Here is a 22,278-nt window from a genome sequence, read left to right as displayed (position 1 = left end):
GCACGCTGATCGGCTGCGCATCTCTGAGCCGATTCTTTGTCGCCTTGCGACTATGCTTTAGAAAAGCCCGCTGAACGACTACGACTGCTTTCTCATCCAAACGCCACTATTGATTGTCTCAGATATGCCACCACTTGTGAGCACAAGAGGGTAGACGGACATCCACCAGGACTTTCTTGCATTTGCTTTCCCGACTCGACCTCAGGAGCAATTGTCCGAGAGCACAGCAGCACTAAACTCGCCACTCTGCTTGTGCGAGACTCTGCACAGCGACACATTGGAGTGTACGACAAGAGTCCTCGGTTGCACGCACACAACGTGAATTACTGGACATTTTTGGCGATGCCCACTCGGAGCTTCACACGACTTCCTAAATAAATTGTGATTTGTTGGTTCAAGAGACCCGAGTGCGTCAGATACGGAAATAGATCTCTCTCATTTCAAGAGTAGCAACTGCAGCTCGCGACTCCAAACCACGCAACATATGCGGCCGTGGGTCCGTGAATTGCCACATCATCATGGAGGGCCCCCAAGCAACGCGTTCCTGCAGAATGTTCTACGTGTATCCGTATTCTGTTATCAAAGCCTTCTGAAGCAAGGCATGGGGAGTACGGGAAACTGCAGAGCACACAGGCCTTTAATGGCTGTCTCCGAGTCTCATCTCTTGGAACTTTTCCGTGAAAACCTTGTCGCATTTGGTAACGTAAGCTTCCATTAGATTTGTGAGGCCGACGTCCAGCTCTCGCCGCTTAGTCTCGTCTATTGCATGGGCTTTGAACTGCAGCTTATGCAACTGACTTCGTCCCGCTTGCCGTAGGTTTCGCACTTCACTCTTAGCCTGCGGGCCACAGACACAGCCGTTCATAATTCTTGCCGTTCTCGAGGTCAACCACTCCGTCCCCCATATGCGTATCACTGTCCCCCTAGCCCCGAGCAACACACTTTCTGTCAGTGCCGGCAAAGGAAGGCTGCACTCCGCTAACAGTTCGTACAGCTACAAGGGGGGATGTGTTCATAAACAAATACAGCCTCGGTTGGGAGACGAAGAACCTAAGGTGAGTGGCCGCCTCTCTTAGACGGATATCCGAGAGCAGCCTAAGTGTCTTTTTCTTTCAGTTGTCATTTTCTCTCTCACCGCTGTTAGGAAAGCCCGAGCCTTAGTCCTGAGTTCTTCTCGCATCTCTGTCGTCATCTGTAGAGTGTTGCAACAGCAGGCGCGCACATATAATAGGAGGTAACTCACAGATCTCGCAGTGAAGTTTCTAACGAGCCACTGGATCATACGGGGTTTGAGAAAATGCAGAGCAAGGGTTTTCGCGGTTAGGTGAGGCGGCTTACAGTCCGATCATCGGTGCAATGTGCGCCTTCTACGACCGGGAGTGCATAGATGATACACGGCCACTCTTACCAAAGGTCCTCAAGCGATCATGCACACCTGCAAAAATGCATTAACCTTACACTGGTTTTCCTGTGAATGTCCTCGTAACTGATTGAGTGCCCCTATACCTCGTGTACGGGATATGGCGACGTATAAAAGAAGGCTATCAGCCAAGGCATGATCCCCCCCGAGACAAAAGAAATGCATGCACCACACCCTCTTAGCCCCTGATACATTGAACTTCTAACGTCCTTTTTACACAGGAACCCTCAGGTAGCCGACAGTATTACCTTAGGGAGCTGACATTTAATAGTTCCATGAGCTTCTTCTTGGATCGTCCATTTAGAATCTGCGGCCCGAAGAGCTGAGATCACCTGCACCGACATACCGCAGGCACGACTGACCGGCGCAATCTCGTCAGATACGCAGCGATAGAAGCCCGGGGCACCCATGCATACATTCTACAGGGACTGAACTTTGAGAAGCACAGTACGCCACAGCTTGAACAGTAGCGTCACAAGGGAACCTTCACGTTCTTCATAGACAAAGCGGGAAAAACATTCTGCACCGGCATGCGTGGACCCCGCCCCGCTCGGGAAAGACAAGGTCCAGCAGCGGGAGACCGAAGCATTGAAAAAACAACAACAACGGAGAGAACTAAAGGGTTCCAGCTGACTGGCAAACTCTCGCCTCGCTTCAGTACCATGTACTGCTCGAGGGGCACCGTTACACTCTGAGAATCTGCTGAAGAGAAAGAGAGGAAGAGCGAGCCGTGAATAGACAGAATGCTTACATCCGTCTGTTGTCCTGCTATAGGGGAACAGTACTTCTGCAACCCCTATGTATATGGGTAGACAGAAGTTACCATATCCCTCGTACAGAGCACGCATTAAGAAGATAAAGATCATAGCTAGACCACGTATTGGAATGCTGTGACTTTAGCACTTCGGTGAGATACAGTGTGACGTGCAGCAACCTCGAGAGAGAAATACGACGAACATAGGATAGACGGAAGTCTTACCTTGGGGACATTTGCTTCTGAAAAGACATGCACACTCACAGCTGTGGATCCCCTCATAACAACTTGAGCCAGATCGGATAGAGGCCTTTTCTCCCCTGAAGGAGGAATCCGATCCACGCAGACAAAACCAACACTCTCTACTGCTCTCTTTCCTCCCGTTCATTAAAGACATAAGAAGAATTCATGCAACAAGCTGCCTTCATCCCTGAGAAGAAGACCATGATAAAGGTTCACGGTTCGCCTAAGAAAAGAGAGTTGTTCAGAAAGGAATCCATTCACTCACTCTTTCCCTGAGTGAAAATCCTCTGTCTACCAAGAATGGTTCTTCACGGAGACTGTTCTCTACTGCAGACACACCGGGAACCTGCTCGGTTCGGAATGAACATCCTGCTGTCTAAAAGAGACTCTTCACACTTTCTTGTTGTGGTCAGTTACAAAAAGGCCTTGAACTTTCAAACATGAAGACTTGATTCGAGGAATGCATGGACGCCCCGAGATGAAAAGTTCCTCGTGTGCTTTGTCATACATAGCTAGATACATACAAGAACACATTGAAGGTGTCATTTCTTCTGTATATGCAAAACGCGCCTTAAGAAGACATCCCCTATGACCCCATGTGAAGATCTCAAGCGACCCGGTAGCAGATACATGCACGTAACTCATCAATCCAGGTGACACCTTTCCGTATTTGCATGGAACTCTCCACCTCTGAATTTCAAGGGCTGCACGCACATATATAGAACAAGATATGTCTAGTCTCTGGTAACTCCCAAGAAGCTTATGATCTACTTGCCTTTGTGACTGCGTGTATACTTTCACTTACAAATGCAGACAGGATGCAGATATGTACTTTACAATTAGAGAGATACATAGCTATGTATCTCCATGTCTTCATATCCTATCCGCATACTAGGTATACTGACATACGCACGGGCTGTGATGTGTCTGCCCCCGTAGACTTCTACGAAGTCATGACAGATGTATATGTACATATGTATATATGTATACTTTCTACACTACCGTATATACGTATAGCGCATGAGTTACCTGCAACAGAGACGTGTATTTTTTCGAAGTCATAGATTTTTTCTCTAGTGGATACAAGAGCACACATTCTCTGCACCATCCCGGCAATAGCCGCTGCCATACTCTTCTCATACTCCTTCAGATCAAACGCCGGTTTTTCTTCTCTCTTATTGCTCGATCTATCTTCATCTTCATCTCCCTGTTGATCTTCGTATCTCTCTCTGGACCTCGAGCCACGATGAAGCTGACCTTTACCTTCACCAGATCTTCCTTCTCCTCTTCGTGAATGGCTATGGCTACTACTGCTAGGAGAGGCATCAAAGTCGCTTTCTCCACCGTCTTGGCTCATATCGCCTCCTCCTAAGACCCTCAGAACTCTACGTAGTTTCTTGTCTTCTTTCTTGCCTTCTTCTTTAGATGATGGCTTGTCTTTCTTTTTCTTCTTATTGTGACTGCTGCTGCTGAGGAGTCTCGTCGAGAAGGAATGAAGAGACGAAGGAAAAGGGTCGTCCCAGCCAGATGAAAAGATTTGGACAGACGCCGGGAGTGATGGTGGAGGAAGGCGATTTGGAGGAGAACAAGAAGAAGACTTTGAGAGGGTTGAGGGGCGAGGACATGGAAGAGAAAGAGAAGAAGAAGAGAATGAACCGAATGAAGAAGGACAAGAAAAAGAGGAAAGAGATGATGGTATCGGAGTTGATGCTAGGAAAAGGGGTAGAGAAGGATAGAGACGTGTAGAAGAAACCTTTTCATACGAAGTCAAGAGGGCTGGTTTTCTCCCATGTGTATTGTTATTCACTAGAATGTCGAGATGCTTCAAAGAACCCATGTGAGTTATCTTGACAAATGATGATGCTGGAGTGTCTCTACACCGCACCACGGTTGTAGTTGTACTAGTAGTCATGCGTGGAAGACGAACTATGGAATGAAGCCTTCTCCGCTGCTGCACTTGCTGCCAAGAAGGAAGCCGTGGTCTCATCTGAACAACTTCACATAGCCGTCTCTTAAAGACATCTTTCCCTCCTTCCTTTTCTCTGCCGCCGGGGCAACAAGGGGCAAACGACCTAAAAGAGAATCTCGTCATCTTCTTGGATCACCAGACAACATCGGAAGTGTTCAACTCAGCGTACTTTCTCACTCCGAAAAGAGATGAGACGTGTAAGGTTGTCGCCGTCTGTGTGTTTTTATATCAAGTCGTCCTATCATGCTATAGAAAGAAGAAACTGGACCGACAAAAAACAGCCCTGATCCGTGCCAGTCATCCATCCAATTTGTATCTGAATCCTCCCACACACTCTAGAGCGCCCACAGGCGGTCTTCTATTCCAGCATGTAACCCTTCCCTTGTCGCTTTTCCGCAAAGATGGGGACGCCTCGCGTCTTTCTCCACAAAAAGATCTTTCCTCTTCACGGGGCCTAAGCCTCGCCGTTGGTTTGGTGGACACTATTCTGCAAAGACATCTTCTGGTGAGATGCACGGGAGTCTGGCGTTCACACCAACTTGTCTCATCGTCCCGTTTCTCTTAGCGGTGTGTGTGCGTGTGTGCAGACGAAGGAGGGAGAAGGAGGGGCCTGGCACATGAAAAGCGAACAGACATTTCATCGAGGGAGGACGAAGCAGGTCGCGAGCGCTCTAGGGGTAAGTGATCTTTCTTTTCGCATCGGCCGAAGTTCAGACAACAGCGCCTGAGACACCGAAGAAAAAGGCATGGGTGCACAAGCGGCAAGTGGAACATGAAGGGAAAAAGATCACTAGTGTAACTCAGACCGCGACTTTCGCTCAGCTGGTGTGACAGGGAAAGGGAAAGTTCCGGGGAGACAAATTGTCCTAGATGACCAGCAGATGCAGGTGGCCAACTGGCGGGAGAGATGGAAATCTCCGGTCAGAAGGCATACACCCACTATTCCTCCGGGATACTGACAAGCTTGACCTACTAGGTACGTGCTATTCTCCTTGTAAAGATGTTCAGACACCGGCTGAATGTGAAACTATCCACGTGTCATCCACCTCGATGCACTTGGGCGACCTTGCATGCTCACGGCTGGCGCCCAGTGGATCGACAGACCCGACAATCGACATGCTAGCACAGCTACCTGACACACGCCCTCGCCCGCGGTTGTCTCGTTCTCATTCAAAGGGTACCATAATAGCTTGGATGAGCCTTCCAGTACTTCAACCTAGAATTCAGCAGCGGACTTACACAGCAAAAAAAAGCAATGGCGTAAACACTTAGCAAGTGTGCGGAGATGCTCATCTAACAAGATATCTTAGGTATCTGTACACCATTGAGGGGCGTTAGGGCTGCGCCCGTTCAACTGCTCTGAGAAGTGGAGGGAGCCTCGTGCGCATGCAAAGAAGAAAATGCGGTTTCGGAGTTGCCAGTGCATCGAAATGGCTAATCAAAAAGGAGACGCAGAAAGCCAATCAGAGATGGAGATATCCAGCTGGCGCTACCATCGATACCAAGGAAGAGTTCTCATTCTCTGTAGTCCATACATCGCAAGTGTCAGCGATCCGAAATTCTCCGTTCTCCTTTTCTATCTCTTGATTGCAACTTCTCCTTCAGAAGCACCGGGTTGTTCTCGGCCGCTTTCGACATTGCGAGTTTGACTCGACTTCCTAGGATGCAAAAGAGGCTGTTTTTCTTTGACTCGATTTGTCCCTTCTGATATCGATGGTGCGGCGCCAGAGGTGTTGAAGAGAGGGATGGGGGTGACGTCTGTCGTGCGAGTGTGCCGCGGGAAAGAAAACGGAAGAGAACAACTTTGCTTTTGAGATTTCAGTCATCCCTTGTGCACTGCTTGACTGTCGGTGGCCTAGGGCTTTTCGCTCCTCTCTCCTATTTCTTTTTTCTCAGGAGGGACCCTTCTCTTGCTTCTGAGTTGTTTTCCTCCTCACACATTCGTGATCAATCTGTTAAAGATTGCGCCTTGAATGACTCCGGTCCTTAGAATGAATGAGCGGTGTATGTACACTTGAGCTTCGTAAGAATCGAAGCCGCATAATAATAGCTTTCCAGGCCCGTCGTCCGTGCAAGGACACTTTTGCGGTGATTTGAATCATATCCCGCTTCATTGCAACCTTCTTATCAAGTCATACATCCCAGGTTCACATGCATCAGTATTCTCCGTTTCTCTTGTTCGCTGTCAAAGCAACTTAAGATAGCCAACAAGATGAGGCGCTACTTCACAATCCAGACTTCTCGTAGTCTTCTATTTTCTCGTGGTGAAGGGAGGCTCCACTTACGTCACCAAAACAATGCCGTCACTTCTTCAACTTCAAAGTCATATGCAGATCCTTCGAAGGCTCCTACAAGAGCTCTCGAACGATTCTCCAGTGAAGATGGGCCCAGGTCCGTATCTTTCTTCCCTCTGTCGTGTTGTCCTGAGGTACTTGCTTCGTCAGGCAGCCGTCTTGTAGGTTCTCCGTTGACTCAAGAGAAGTATCTTTGCGGACTTCTTTCTCAATCGAATTTTGTATTGTTTCCTGTGAAGTCATCAAGGTGTTTTTCTCGGTCTTTCTCTTCTTCTTTCTCGTCGTCCACCTCCCCTGGGTTGAGACTCTGCTCTTGTAGAGAAGTTTTGAGGCGTCAAGGAGAAGAAAAGTATCAGCAGCTATCGCTTCGATATTCGAGCCACATAGGAAAGACGGTAAAAGAAGCATCTGCTACTGCTATGAATGGGGATAGGAAGCTTTCCGAGTCGTCTTCTCCTGATGCTGACATGAAGCCAGAGAGTGAAAACGATTTGAAAAAGAAGGAAGAAGAAGTTTTGTCGATGGTTGATTCTTCTCTCACGGAGTTGAAAGAGATAGAAAAGCAACTCAAGAAAGAGACGGACACAGAAGAACCAGAAACAGGGGGAGGAGGAAAGAAAAAGAGGTCTGCTTTCTTCCGTTGGTGTAAATGGCTTTTGATGTCTTCCTTTGTCTTAGCAGGAGGAAGTGCTGTAGCTATCTATCTAGCCTTTCCCTCGACTCCTCCTGACACTTGGTCTCCACTTCGCTCCTTTTTAATTGAGGCATGTGAAAGAGCTTCTGATCTGCTTGCTAAGTTGCGATTACATCTTCTGTCACCCGCGGAAAGTAGAAAAGATAAGACAGAAGAGAAAAAGAATCGAGGTCAAGAAGAGACATCTCAAGGAGACCCAAGTGAAGCAAAGTCCGTCTTCTCTCTCTTTTCCAAAAACCCACTCTCAGGACAGCGTGACGGAGGGGGAGAACAAGGAGAAGAGCTTTCTTCTTCCTCTTCGTCTCCAGCACTCCAAGGCTTCTCTCTTGTAACAGATGCTGAATTTGATAGGACGGATGAGGCGCTAGTTCTCTTTGTAGATAATGAAGCTCAAGCGGACAAAGTGAAGGATAAGATTGTCGCCTTGAGAAAGAAAGTCCATGATTTACAAGAGGAAAGAAATCTCACGAAGCACTTGAAGCTCTTCTATGCTTTCAGGTATAGGAAACTTTTAAGCAATGGAGAAGGGAAGAGGCAGTGAGTGAGTAGCTGTTACTGTAGACGTTCTCGTGTGTTAAGCTACGGTGCGATCACACAGAAGATCTTCTCTTTATGATCAGTAAGATGGCTCGTCCGTGCTGTCGAAGAATTTATGTTGTTACGCAGAGGAAGAGGTTGAATGGAGGGAAGGGAGGAGTAGAGAAAGGAGATAGAGAAGTTCGAGAGGAAAGCCTTAGGACACTCTGTTTCTACTCCTGTCTGTTGACTGGGCAGTTGACGGAGTATACATAGTAAAAACATTAACAGCCAGGTATACAATGATGTTGGTAAAGAAGAAACGAAGGAGAAGTCGTTCAATCAGAATGACGTGTATTCCGCCTTCTTTAGAGGTGGATCTTCTATCAGAGTAGGAGTTGAAGAGGAGAACCACAGGGTGTACGGTGAGTCCTTCCTGTTTTCCTGGTGGAGAGTCTTGAGATTGTATGTATTGTTTCGATTCAGTTGGCTGAAAGTCAGAACTGGACAGACAACCTACGGGGTTTTCAGTCCTTTGCTCGACCATTGAGCTCGTCGTTCATACCAGCAGTGACTACGTCGTTGTATTCTCTGACTATCTGTGTATCATTCCTTAAATCTGTCTTTCTATCTTGGTCTATCCGCCTATCTATTGTTAATCCCTCTATCTATCTTTACTCTGTTTACAAGTACTTAGAGGAGGCACACACTTGCTTCCATCTCGGCAGAAACGACCACGACCCGGTGTTCTCTACACAACTCGGAGTAAAGGTGTCACTGTAGTAGGAGGAGTAGCAAGGGGATCTTCTGACGCTTTTATGTCTTTCTCTTCATGTCTTTTAGAACTCCACTGAATTCTCCGTCGCAAGGTGACGAACCTTCAGTACTCCTGTATAAAGGCCAGAGACGCTCTCGGCATACGTTAGACGATCTTCTTCTGGCTGATAACAAGATGGACCAAGGAGACAGCTTACAATCGACCTCCACTCAGGAAGGGCACGTCTCCGAGGAAGGGGAAAGGAAGGAGACGATGGAGAAGGAGAATAAACCGGAAGATAAGATGATGATAAGAGACGGAGTAGAAGATATTCTGTTGACTTTCTTCAAGCCAGTCAGTGAGAAACAAGATAAACGTCGAAGAAAAATCCAAGCAGAGCTTCATCTACCTCAACAAGTTACTGGAGAAACGTTTCAAGCAGATGTAAGAATCACCAAGTATCTTTCTCTTGATACTTACTTTCTTCTCTTCTTCGTCCTTGCTGCAAAGACTGCCGCTGTCCTGTGAGGTAGATACCAACTTCTGTGTTACTTCCTAGATGTGTATATACGTAGCTCTTCCCCCAATGAGTTACTCTAGCGTCCAAAGCACCTGGGATTTCGTTCACCTTTCTTCTTTGTCGCTGTATACATGCGATATCACGTAGATATCTACATACAGAATACGTATCTGTTTTTTCTCCGTCTGCATGTACAGATAGACACTATTCTTTTTCAGTCAGAAAGCTTAGATAGGAAAGCAGACTGTGCGCTCTAGAGAAGACAAGAGATTCCAGTCGTTTCCCCGTTTTGCTCTAGAACACCTTGGCTTCTTCGTGAAGCTAGTCGCTTTTCTTCCTTTTTCGGCCTCCTCTTGGGGACTTTTCTCAGCGGCGTTCGTATTCACCGGTATGTTTTGTCTGTCTCGGCTCTAGAGAGGAGGATCCTTTCTCCCGGCGCGGTTGTTTGTTGTATGTAGGTTCTTGGGACAGCTAAAGATGGACATCCTATTCTTCTTCAGCTGTTTGAAGATTCATGCTTTCTCTGTTTCCTGATGAGGCCCTTCATCAACTCTGTCAGTCAAATTCTTGCTGAACACGGGGTAAGCCAAGAGGAATTTATCCACTTCTCATGTCTTCTTGTCTCTATGCCGCTGCTTCTCTCTTCTTTTCTCCTCCTTTCTGCTTCTGTCTTTCTTCCTTTCTTTCTCTTTCTCGTTCGTCTTCTTTCTTTTTGAGTTGTGGATTTCTTTCGGTGGAGCTGCTCGAATTGCCTCTTTTTCGATCTCTATGGATCTTCGGACCTTATGAGTAGCAAGATGCCTGACAAAGGAATACCTCTGTGTATGGAGGTTTGGAGGGGACCTATTCTCTTTTATCTTCTCCCTCAAGAAGCGATATCTACCTATCTTTGCTGTCGGAAAGCTTCTGAAGTAGTCGCTTTACCACCGGTGTTAAGGACTTCAAATACGACGTCGTCTTCCTTCTGCGTTCATGACCTCTCAGGAACACCTAACAGTTCGTTAGTATTTCATTATCCCCTCCATCACGAGATGAATGGGGTGCATCGCGTGGCGAGAGAAGGAGTCAGGATATAGACAGCATGCTTGTGGTGAGAGAATTGAGTGTGTCTACTGAACAGAAGAAGAACGAGATTTCTTCACTTCATGTATCTGCGTCGTCCCAAAGGCTTATATGGGACTTCTTTTCCTATCGATAGAGAGGACATTTCTCATCTTCTTATTTCTACGCGTTTCCTCGCCAATGCATGCATGCGTACATACAGATTCCTGTGGAGATCAAGCGACTCAACATCGAGAAAAATGACTTTCCTCCTGGGTGTCCCGTCACACGCGCTACTCCGACATTTGTGCTGTACCGTAGCGAGTAAGGAGATAAAGAAAGGGAAGAGGAACGTGACAGTTTTCCTGAGTTCACCCCACCCTCTCCAATGGTTGCCTTTCTGAATGGCGTCTCTCGTGCATGTTCGCAATGTAAACTCATGCCTTGTGGCCAGCTGGTAGGAAGCTTGACTTAGTACCTTTCACTCCGGAGCGGAAACATGACGGGTGTTCACTCCATCTATCGAGCAAGAGCCTTCCTTTCCTGCCGTTTGTGAACGTTATAGGACTCAGGATCTTCAACGGATTTTCGCGAGTTTGCTCATATGCGTAGAGCTGTTTGTATGTAGATTCAGATTGAAGAAGGGGTTCATTTTGAGATGTCTGTCTGTCTGTCTGTCGGGCTGTTCTCTTGATACCTTCCTCAGTTTGTGTGGGGAGGTAGTCGTGTAGTTCATTTGTCTATGCAGTCCTGTGTAGGGAAGGGTGTACACATGTGGATGGGGTGCTTGTATAGAGTAGCATGACTTCTTCTCAATGAATCCCTATGTTTCTGTCGTCTATCTCTGCGCCAGTCGGAGTATAAGCACAGGACAATGCGTAAGAATAGACTTTGCGTGCGTGTGCACCGATATAGTTTTACGTATTCACCTATACACATACGTAGATACATGTTTTCATTCACAGGTGGGTCCGGCAGAGGATATGGGGGGTTTCGCCTGTTGTGATGATGCCTACCAAGCTAAAGATGCCCTGGGTCTCGGTTGTCATATCGGTGGGATGCTGTAGTAACGATCATGTGCCCCGACGGTCTATGAATGCAGGAATGGAGAGAAGTGGACAGAGTTCAAGCCAAAGGATTTTATAGAGAGATTAGAAAAGGTAAGTACACGGCCTGTTACAAGTGTCGTACGGTAAAGAGCACACAGACAACTGTATACAAAGATATACGCATATGGGCATCTATGTATACACTATATACATTGGTATGTGAACGCCTGATGCAGCCTGGAGCGTAGCAGGTCAAACCACGTTGCCTGTTGTCGTGTTCTTTCGACTGCATCTGGGGAGAAGATCAGCTTCACCAATAGAGTCATATTCTTCTTTATCTTCCGTTGTAGGCCCCCCTGTTGGCGTGCCTTCCTCCGCAGTGTGTGTAACCTTTTCATTACTACTTCTTTAGAGTTAAGCATCTCTGTATGCATATATACTCCAGTGTCTTTGAGAGGAAGGACACACATGCCTCAACAGGGGGCCTACGCAGGAAGATAAAGAAGGATACGACTCTAAGTCATGAGGCTGATCTTCTCCCCAGATAGATAGAGTCAAGGGAACACGACGACAGGCAACCAGGTTTGACCCTTTTCGCTCCAGAAAATACATCAATCTATACAGTGTAAACATGGATGCATATGTGCGTGTATCTTTGTTTACAGTTGCCTTTATGCTCTTCATTGTAGGAACAGGCACCTGGCTAGTCTACTGTGTCCATACACTCTGTTCTATATGTTCAACCACAGCAGAGTATCGGGCTTCTCGACTATAATATGCACGATGCTGCCCTTCATTCGTAGATGCAGTGAAATATCTGAGGAATCAAGCAGACTCCCTGTTCGTAGGCTCCCCACCGCTAAATGTTCTAGCTGACTTGCAAAAGACGCCCCGGCATTGTAGCCTCCCTTTATTCAGAGGTCAGTATGTATTTGCACCGCAGGCTCTGCAGAGAGACGCACGATATGTCTACAACGACCTTACAACTCTTAGGGGCATGTGTATACATATCGTGCGTCTCTCTGAAGCCGTTCCACATACTCATACAGTTCCGTTGCTCACTCCTACGTCTTCTTCACCCTTCAGTTCTTCCTTATCGCAAACTGAGTCTGCTTAACAAATGTGTTAGCAGAACTAAGGCACATGAGTGCCTTTTACTACTTTCCTTATTCAGGAGTTTTCTCTTCCTCCAGAAGTCCGACTGAAGTTCAATGACCTCCTAGAGACTCTTCATGATCGCTTTCGGCGATTTGGCCTTCTATCTGTCTGGTGAATTACTCGGGGATAAGTCAGATGAGGAAAGAGAGCTAAGTCTAAATCTCTACTTGCACATAGAGTTCTGAGAGCGTTCACAAGATTGTCAGAATGAGGGAGGGTGGTAACTAGACACTTGTCTGAGTTTCGTCGTATGTAGTGCGAGTCAGATGATTCTCGAAAGAACGGCGGGGTGTGAACTTGGATCTGTATGGTCGCGTCGACGGTGCTGGCTCTTACACCGGGTGCATGCTTCATCTCAGGCACCTGCGAGTTGCTTATGTCTCACCTGCGTGTTCCTATGTGCATTATCCCCCTGTGGGTATGCATATGTACGTATATCTGTATCTCTCTCTCTGCGTCTCCGTGTCTCTCTTTCTGTCTCCTCTGTCTATATGTATATATAGCTTCGCATATGTGGTACTGTACGAGGAGGCGGTTCGTAGCGTGTACGTACTTGTAAAAGCCTGTGCATGTGTCTCTGTGTGTTGAAGAAAGTAGAGTTTCAACGAAAGAGGCGGTAGAGCTTGATAGGAAGACCAATTCTTGGTTCGTGCTTTCCATGCAGGCTACTTGAGCAACGGAAGATGGAGCGAGAAATGATGGCAGTTCAGCAGCAAACTCAGAAGGAAATGTTTCTCGACCAAGGCGGTGAGGCCTCAGCACTAGAAAGTGTATCGACAGCCGGACCGTCTTCATCTGACAGTTCGTGGTCTTCCACTGGATCTGAACCGCCTAGTAACTCAAACTCACATACGGATCAGCAGACGGAAGTTAAAGGAGGTCCAGAGGATTTCGCAGGAAGAAGTCCCGTAGCCCATCAGGGAGAGGACAAGAAGAAGAAAGAAGATGAGGACTTCGATGCTATTGTATCGATGTTGATGAGCCAGGTGAGGATCGCATTCTGTCCGAGGAGACAATCTTATACGTATTACGTATAAGGGAGACTGTATGCCTGCATAACTCACAAGGACACCAGTAGTCAGTTCTAAGTTGATCAACAGAATAGAGCTGGGAAGAGCCGCTCGTAGAGAGTCTCCATCATTTTGTAGAATCCAGTCTGTATCCATATATCTCTCTACTATATCCGTCTATCTTTGTTGTCCATGCTAAGGGAGAGAACGGCTACTGTTCTCATCGAGAAAGCATGCAGCAACGGATCTCCTAGTATAACGAGTAATACTCAATCTTTTAGGCTCGGACTTCAAACACGGAACACGGATGTCTACATCGCTCAAAGTGTTAAACCCTAAGCCCTATACTCTACCCTATGGAAGGGGGTCTATTTCTAGACAACCGCATCGTGCTGGCGAGGTGAACTAATCACATTTCTCAAATAGAATCAGTGAAATACTCCTCGGGGATTGGTCTGCTTCTGTCTCTTTTTCTCCGTCTCCTGTCTCACTCAAGACAATTCATCAGTAAAAGAGAAAGTCAGTATGGAAACAGCTCGATCCAAAGAACGCCGGAACCACGGAGGGATAGTCAGCCGCATGATATGATGCATTCTAGCTCGAGCTGAGAAGAAGCTGAGCGTGCCGGCGTTCCCCTACCTCTATAGAACAGCTGGGTGAGAGTCCGCATTTGATAGAGGAAGCCTCCTTGATGTTCTCTGACGGGCCTCCTTCGCAACTCCTTCACTAATCACACTCTCTTCTCACTGACTCCAGTAATGGGTTGTGGTCTCCTCTTCTGGCTTTTTTCTTTCTTTCGTTTTGTTTGGGAGTTGCTCTCACTCGGTTTGTTCTTCTGCTGCTTTTCGTTTTCCTTCAGGATATGAAAAGAGACGACAACTTACCACAGAATCTAGAGCATCTTGAAAAGGAGATCCTTAATGCTGAGGCAGATACAATGGTCTTCGGAGTGGTAGGATAATAAGCAATGACTCTCGTTCTTTCTTTCTTTGACATAGAAATCCATATTTTTTGTTGGTATTGGCGGCTCTCAAGATCACATCATGTGTCTCGTCCACCAGGCATTCATTGCACGTGTTTATAGAATGCAGTAGACCAGCTCAGGTCAAAATATTGTAAGAAGGAAAGACCCTGCTGTCTTCTTCTGGCAGGTCCGGCTATGAGGAGGGTGGTTTGCTGTTATGTCCCCTGTGCTCTTTCTCCGAAGAGAGAGAGAGAGAATGAAAGCACAGGAAGAAGGGTACACAAGCAGTCATCTGTGCAAGTGGTCACGCTACGGCGTTTCGTCAACGATGGATCTTTTTGTTTCCTTGGACAGGAAATGGTGAAGTGTATATTCAGTTTTTTCTCGAGAGATAGGGGTGTCTATATTGTGAGAGGCTTCGAGTTAGGTCCGCTTTCCTAGACGAGTCGTTCATCTGCTGTTTATGTTAGGTGTGGTTCTCTCACCGAGTCAATTACTCGTGTGCTCCTGTCCGAGATTTCAGAGTCTGCTGCATGAGAATGTCGTAGGTGGATCGTGAGTTTTGTCTTACTTTGCGTGTACTGGCTGTATGACTGCGGCCCATCTTGTCTACTCATCAACACGTATATTGGTAGTGTACCTACACTGCCCCATCCCACCCGCCTCTCCTGTGTCTAGTGTGCTTCTTCTTCTCCGTCAAACCTCTTCATTCTATAGTTTTGTTGTTCACTTTAACAATCCATTTTCTATTGGTTTGGCTCCACATGGACAGCTAACTAGAGGCCCTTATTGTACAAGGTTCAGTTGCACCTTATCTTTGTTGTCTATTCAGATGATGGGAGAGGAACTTCTACGTCGCGACGTAGAGTATCTAGCCGATGCTTTACTCGGAAGCGCGGAGACGGAGACAGCACCATCTTCTTCTTCTTCTCGACCCCGAGAAAAAGAAGAATCAAGTGAAAGCAAACAGAACTCTCAAAATAAGTCTTCTCGTCGTATGGATTCTCTTACGACGTGATGAAGAAACCATAGAGGGAGCTGACGAGGTGCACCTTGACAGGGAACCTGTCGGAAGTATGTAGCTGGAATGATGTTCTTTCTGTAGGGGTGGAGGGGAAGGGAAGGGACTGACGGTATGGAGATTTGGGGTGTATTCCGGACAAAGATTCTGTTCATCTTCTGATGTTCTGAAGATAGTTTGATAGTGGTTGCGCATGCGGGAATAGCTAGGGGGAGAGAATCCGGACAAAAGACATTCATGAACCTGTTCTCACACTTCGTTAGTGTGGGTGAGAGGAGAGCTTTTCTTCTTCCTTCCGAGTTAACTCTCTGTTTCTCTCCAAGCCAACGTACTTCAGTCCTTTTTTCCATACACTTCAGAAACCTAACGGTATCCTTGTTTGCTCGTTTTTCTTCTTTCTTTCGTTTCCTTCTCCTTCCGCTGTTTTACTACTGCCTCGCTTGGCGTAGTAGACACCAACAAGTACGCAGGTCTCCTCCGGCAAGTTGACAAGATGCATGTGCTCTTCGACGGTGTTTCGTATGCACTGTATAGTTTTGTTGCTCGAGTGATACGATACAAAGATGCTCTTGTAATCATTCAGTGAACTCACCTTTCTCTATCATCTCCGAGTGGAGTTTTTTCGTACCTACTTCACTAGAGGAACAGACTGACGATACTTTGTCTCTCATATACACCTATCTTCCAGCTATACATATATATATATATACACACACGGGCTTAAGAGCATGTATGATGAATATAATAACTTACATTTGTCTATGAAGTGTTTGCATGCCGATGTGAAGTCCCTCTCGTTAGACGTCAAGACGATTTGTGCTTGAGACGAGCGTATGTAAGGATTGTGAGGGAAGATTGAGGGAAGCAGGTGGACATGTACGCCTTTAAGAACTTCTTTCCATTCCCTTTACACTTCGTTCGTATGACTTCCTGTTATTGTCTCTATCTGTGTTGTCTCCCTCCTCTTGCTTTTCTGTCCGTGGGAGGTCATATGATAAACTTCTTCACTCGCCACAGAGCCTGTCGTTCCATTGTCCCCCGCATCGGTTTGATAGACAAACCAGTCACGGAAAGATCTGTCCCAGCTACTCCATGATCTTTACCTTGTAGTTTGTATTCTTCTATCTATTTGTCACGGTCAGCGTTTTTACAGCCTAGGACTGCGCCGGAGTTCGAGAAGCAGTTCAAACCTCTGGCGAGACAGATCCTCAGACAGATAAACGGACAGTTTCGTCTTCCTGGCCTCTAGTTTCTTCTCTGCTTAGTTGTCTTAACGAATACAGCCGCTACCTCGTTTTACTGTCCACAGATCGGTCGTTTCTACCGTCTCTCCTTCAACCCTCTGTTGTTAGCGATAGGAACCAGTATGTACTCGATCTAAGAAGAGATAGAGAATGGGTCATCTTTGTCGTCATGATGGAGGCCTCGTATCAAATCAACCGACATACAAACAAGTAGCGACAATATCTAAGAGAGTTTCCTTTGGCCAGATGAATGAGTAAGTACGTCTTGTTCTGTAGCAGAGAGATGATACATACCTCGTGCTCGGGAAGAACCTAGGGAGGGGAGACTAAGGCAGCATTCTTTGACAACATACTCATGTCTATAAGGCAGAAGAAGTTTCCTTTTTAGAACTCCGATGAAGAATCGTCTTTCATTTCGAGGGATCTTCAACGTATCGAGAGAAATGGCGTCTGTGAGAGGGGGGGTGCTTTTCTTTTCGAGAGACAGGAGGGAGAGGTTCTCCAAGATGTGAATTCATTCATTCAGTTCTTGACTGCTAAAATATTCACGTTCAACAGTTCCAGTAAGGTAGAAAAGTTTAATCGCTGTCTTGTCAACTCCAGGACACCATTTGTGAAGGACGCATGAGGATTACTTCACTCCACCCCTCACGCCAACGACATTTTCCCCCGCTACAATGGCACGACACATAAGGGTTGATTGATAAGGTTCTTCATGAACGGACTTTCATAGACCTTTTCAAGCTCGTGGTGATCTGTTGTTATCTTCTTTACATATTCGTACAGGGACACATGTTCACACATATACACATAAATACATACAGATATACATACATACCAGTCATTAATCCCTCACTACCTGTGAGGGGTACCTGTCAGTCAGTATCACGAATATCTGACTAGGTTTCTACATCTATGGACCGCTTCGCAAGATTTTCTTATGTGTAACAACAGGAGGAGACAGACTACGATGGTGAGATGCACAAGCGTGTACTATCTACACCTCGTCCCCGACTGAAGAGATAGATATCTCTGTTCCTCTTCAGGTGTTTGACCATAAAGCACTAGCTATTCCGTCCTCGCCTTATATGGGGAGATTGCTAATATACAGGAAAACATCAAGGCTATAGCACCCTTACTCTATCTTCTCTTCTTGGCAAACCGCCTTGCGATCCATCCTACAAGAAGAAAAGCAATAATGCAGGCTTAGAAAACACCTGTTAAGCTCGTAGCTGACTGTCACCATATCATCTGGTGTCGCATCTTCTTTTTATCCATCATCATGATCAATCAGGAGTTCTTCGTATTCTCGTCTTAGACGTTTGAGACGAGACTTCAGCTTAGCTTGAACATCTACAGGAGCTCGTAGAGCAAAGCTGTAGAGGACAAAACCAATACATACCCGAGAGAGCGCTCTCTCTTTCAAGTCAGTTGATGAAGTCACACAATGGATTTTAACCCTTACACGTTGTTAGGAGACTGCATGAACCGAAGAAATCTATCTAGCAATGTTACATATGTATAGATACATACATATCTATATACATGTGCATGCATGTCAGAATTTGGGAGGTACCTTGTACGGAAAGGAGGTATCACCAGAGGTTGCTGGGTGGGAGAGGTGACTTCTAAATGCCGTCGCAGAATGCAGAGCCGAAGGGGGGTGTAACTTCACCCAAGATTGCGAGGCCACTCGCCTTTTCTTAGGGATATCATTCGAATTATCACCATAGCCAGGAAAAAGATTGCATGCATGGTAGGATCACTCTACTTCGATGAGAACTCTTAAAATGGACGCTACCTAGGCATTCACTGACCAACCCAGCCGTTGAGAACTTTCCCCCTCAAACAAAGCTTTGTTCACGGACTTCTCTCCATTCTCACGATGAATGCACCAAATCCACATGAGCGTGGAGAGACAGAGGACTGATTACATATCGCAAGAAGTCCTAAGAGTAAAAACGATTAGCTTTCATCAACAGAAGAAAGGACAGAAGAATGTTGGAAGTTTACGAAGTGCTGCTTCGTGATTCATGAGTGAATTGTATATGCCACATGTGGCATGGGACGATGATACGGAACAGGCCGATAAGACGGATGGATAGATAGATCGATAATAGATTGATAGATAGAGGGAACGGGGGGTGGTGTCTGTATATCAACAATGACTTCTTGGCTAGAAAAGCAGTGTGAACACATCTAGAGTCTCTTCACACGTTGATTTTGGTGGCCCGCATGCATGCACCTCTATGTTGGTTCTATTCTATGTAGTGCTGTCAGAAAGAAACTGATCTTCTGTAACCAAGTCCAAGAGGAGAACAGACAGTTGCCTGGAAGACAAGGAAGGAGACGGGATGGAGAGGTAAGGTAGAAAAGAAGGGGAAGATACTAGTGTGAACGAAGTATTATTGTCATTGTATGCAGCTGAACTGTACAGGAATCTACACACTAGGGCATTCATTCACATACACAAAGAGATAGACAACGAAGAAACCAAGAGGCACTTACAGAGGTGCTGTAAGACGTTCCTGTAGACTTTCGATCTTCTGTTTCACGTTCTCTGCTTTACGTAGGCGTCGCGTTTTCTGTTTCAAAGAAGATTGACTTTGCGCCTCTTTGGTCTTCACTGAATCATCGTCTGCGCTGTACAGAAGCTCCATTCCTTCTTCCTCTTTCTCCTTCTCTTCATCCTTCTTGTCAGTTAACAACTCAGCAGCGCCATGTCTACCGTTTTGCGACCGAGAGGGGACTTCTCCATCAGGCTTCTTTCCTTCTGAGTCTATTTCTTCCCCTTCAGTAGAAGGTAAGAAAGGATAACCCTTTGCCGATGAAGATACATGTATATCGAGATCTGGAAAGGTATCATCGTCCTCTTCATCTTGTTTCATGTCGGTCTCTTCAATTCTCTTCTCCTTCTGCATGGTTTCCTCTTTGTCTTCTGTTGTAACTTCAGGCTCTATTGAAAGGCTTTCTCTCTGCTTCTTCTTGTCCGTGTTCAGAACAAAGTCCATATTCTCTCGAGGAAAAGAATGCTGTAGAGGGGAGTCAAATTCAAGGCGAAGATTGTCCGGGTCAACTCCCGACAGGTTTGCAACAAAGAACTTCTCTTCCTAACAGGCAGAAAGGAAAGAAGTATAAGAAAGAGGAAAAGTGGCTCGAGATGGCGTGTAAAAAGAGCTATATAATAATGCTATGCAGAATATATATATATGTCTATATAGGTGAGTCTGCTAGCCATAGATGGACTTCCTTAGTTGTACAGAGTCTTGCTAACATTGAAAAGTAGAAGAGTTTGAAACGATGAGTAGAAAAGAGGCGCAAGGAAGGAGGTTGTCTTCTTCGCCTGCCAAGGGTGAAAAGGAGTGTTCTAAAAATCTATAGACACTACGGACAAGTCACACTGTTGATCGACGTCCCGCTTGTGTGACATTCATGCATGTATATATACATACTCGCGTAGTATTGAACTGGATGTGAAATCATATGTATATGTACATATGCATTTACGTGTGTCGTCGATCACAGTTCTACTTACTTCCAGGAGGTTGAAGAGTTTACGATTGGACGTCCGAAGAATGACATACAAACAGTCTTTTTTCCGCTCTCCTTCTCGTGAGTTTTCGTCAGTCTCCTTCTTCTTCTCACTTGTCCCTCCTTTCCTCTCCTCTTCCTCGGCTGTACTCCGAGACACATAACTGAGCCGATTCCTGCCTCGAAGCGCGTCAGACGATGATACCAACGATGCATTTTGAGAGAATTTCTTGATTGCCCCTCGTATACGACGGACGACATTCTGGAAAATTTTGAAAGCCTTCAAGGCATAGGCATCTGTGGAAGGAATTTCTGGAAAGAGAAGAGACGAAAAAGCGAAAATACGACCTTTTAAACAGATACTGATGAACCAAGTGTATAGATATGCATGTATGCGATCCCCGTAACAGACGTGTATTCACACAGCAGAAGGTTACTTACCAGCTAAGGAAATTTCGAGCCAGTTGCCGATATTCACACATATATCTTCTATCCAGTTGAGTCTATTCACACACATATCTCCTGTATAAGTAAGTCTGTTGAGCTTCGCGAAACATATGATGGACCAAACTTACGGACAACGCTATTGCGAGAGAAAAGTACGAAACTCAACAGCCAAGGAACTGAGATCACACTCCCGGCAAAAAGCAAGATCCCCACGTCACATAGATGGCTCTGACGCGCGCAGGCTTTCGGGTAGAATGATAGACAGGCTCAGCTAGTCTCCCTTTGCTACGTGTACATAACTAGCACTTGCCTCGAGTCGAGGAGTACCTCCTACACATCTCGGGATGAAAAAAAGATTTGAAAGAATGTTAAACTCCTGGTATCTATGATGTACTGCTTCATCGATCACAAAGACACACGAGAAAGTGTCGTGTCTGTTTGAAATGTCTCTGACGTCTACCCGTTGCATGTAGAGGCCATCGAGAAGCCATAAGAGCTCGAGGAGACTCCGAGTGAATGTTTCCGAATAGTATGCGCCTGATGCGTTCTTCTGTATCTTCCAGAAGAGAAAATGGAGGACGTCTTCGTCTCTTCATCTTCTCTCTTTCATTGCCTAGTTCTTCTCTACGTGACGGAGTGTCTACCAAGCTGCCATCTTGTTCGGAATCTGCACGTCCTTGTCTGCTAGTCATGTTTTCTATCTGCCATGAGCCCTGTCTTCCAGAGTTCAAGTCTTCTTCTTCTTTTTCTTTCTTTCCTTCCTCCTGAGCCTTCAAGGACTGTGAAAGTTTCTGATGTGCTGCTGAGTCATATTTCTCTCCCCCTTGAATCTCTGTCCATTTTCTTGTGACTTCCGCTGCGTCGTCTTCTGTCTTCTTTTTCTTGTCTTGAGATGAAGGGATGCCGACAGGTTCCTTTCTATCCATGGCATTTGAAGAAGCACAAGAATACGAAGGAGCTTTCACAGTCTTCTCATGTGGGCGGGCAATCCAGGGAAGCACAACAAGCTGAAAGAGAGCTTCTGATACGAAGGGAAGAAAAGGATGTAAAAGACGTAAAGACAAGTCAAAGACTCTCAGTAGAACCAAAGCCCAGTGATGAACACAATTACTACATTCCTCCAGCCGAGAAGATATGTCGAGAAAGCTCCGTCTTCCTTGCTCCCCTCTCCCTTCTCTTTCTTTGGTGACGATCGTAGATCGCTTTTTTCTCTCTACAGAAGAAAGATAGGCACTGTCTTCAGACTTTGACAACTGATTCATCTCTGCCTGATTGCATCTTACGTGGTTTTGACTCCTCACGGGATCTTCTTCATGATCTCTCTGCGTCTCGGCAGCTTCGTTTGTATCTTGCTGATCATCGGCCACAGTTCCATTCCTTGATTGTCTCTGAGGCGAGAGCTCATGGAGGATACATGCTTTTTTCTTTTTCATCGCAGTCGCTGCAGGGAGAAGCCAGTCTGCGACATCGTGCCACAGAAAGGCTTGAAGGAGCCTCGCCGCACCGCCTACATCGCTCTTGTCGAATAGCAAGCGAGTCACGGTATAAGCAACCTCCTTCATCCGACTGAGTGAGGACAAAGACAGAGACAGGGATCACACCGCGAAATGTTACACGTGAAACGCATTAGATAGATAGATAGATAG

The 22,278-nt window shown here is 46.2% G+C and overlaps 3 protein-coding genes across 3 annotated transcripts in view; 1 reads left to right on the top strand and 2 right to left on the bottom strand.

Moving 5' to 3' along the window:
• Nucleotides 1-637: 637 nt before the first annotated feature.
• CSUI_003932 (ribosome recycling factor protein) lies at nucleotides 638-5,630 on the bottom strand (the record flags this gene model as incomplete). Its single annotated transcript, XM_068064127.1, has 5 exons — nucleotides 3,447-5,630; nucleotides 2,400-2,494; nucleotides 1,669-1,752; nucleotides 1,136-1,192; nucleotides 638-838 (listed from the first exon to the last, which is right to left on the bottom strand). The coding sequence occupies exons 1-5, from the start codon at nucleotides 4,507-4,509 to the stop codon at nucleotides 638-640; spliced, it is 1,500 nt and encodes a 499-aa protein (XP_067923894.1). The 5' UTR covers nucleotides 4,510-5,630.
• A 207-nt stretch (nucleotides 5,631-5,837) lies between these two features.
• Nucleotides 5,838-16,395, top strand: CSUI_003931 (thioredoxin-like protein). Its single transcript, XM_068064126.1, has 9 exons — nucleotides 5,838-7,872; nucleotides 8,734-9,091; nucleotides 9,626-9,748; nucleotides 10,432-10,532; nucleotides 11,311-11,368; nucleotides 12,432-12,526; nucleotides 13,080-13,401; nucleotides 14,285-14,377; nucleotides 15,222-16,395. The coding sequence occupies exons 1-9, from the start codon at nucleotides 6,599-6,601 to the stop codon at nucleotides 15,405-15,407; spliced, it is 2,610 nt and encodes an 869-aa protein (XP_067923893.1). The 5' UTR covers nucleotides 5,838-6,598; the 3' UTR covers nucleotides 15,408-16,395.
• A 791-nt stretch (nucleotides 16,396-17,186) lies between these two features.
• The window catches only part of CSUI_003930 (valine--trna ligase), a 15,127-nt gene continuing 10,035 nt past the window's right edge, over nucleotides 17,187-22,278 (bottom strand). The window contains exons 4-7 of the mRNA XM_068064125.1: nucleotides 21,093-22,198; nucleotides 20,190-20,497; nucleotides 19,163-19,764; nucleotides 17,187-18,030 (exon numbers count right to left, since the gene is read on the bottom strand). Coding sequence (XP_067923892.1) covers nucleotides 17,925-18,030; nucleotides 19,163-19,764; nucleotides 20,190-20,497; nucleotides 21,093-22,198 — 2,122 coding nt within the window. The 3' untranslated portion in view covers nucleotides 17,187-17,924. The remainder of the gene's footprint in view (nucleotides 18,031-19,162; nucleotides 19,765-20,189; nucleotides 20,498-21,092; nucleotides 22,199-22,278) is intronic.

The sequence above is a fragment of the Cystoisospora suis genome, assembly GCF_002600585.1.
Source record: "Cystoisospora suis strain Wien I chromosome Unknown contig_1777, whole genome shotgun sequence".
Classification (NCBI taxonomy): Eukaryota; Apicomplexa; class Conoidasida; order Eucoccidiorida; family Sarcocystidae; genus Cystoisospora; species Cystoisospora suis.
This window is presented reverse-complemented; position numbering and strand designations above follow the sequence as displayed.

Bases quoted from the DNA above. Each gene is read 5' to 3' on its own strand.
- CSUI_003931 (XM_068064126.1), top strand. From the start codon at position 6,599: ATGAGGCGCTACTTCACAATCCAGACTTCTCGTAGTCTTCTATTTTCT. The intron at 7,873-8,733 runs GTATAGGAAACT...CATGTCTTTTAG, and splicing joins AAGCTCTTCTATGCTTTCAG to AACTCCACTGAATTCTCCGT. The intron at 9,092-9,625 runs GTAAGAATCACC...TGTTGTATGTAG, and splicing joins GAGAAACGTTTCAAGCAGAT to GTTCTTGGGACAGCTAAAGA.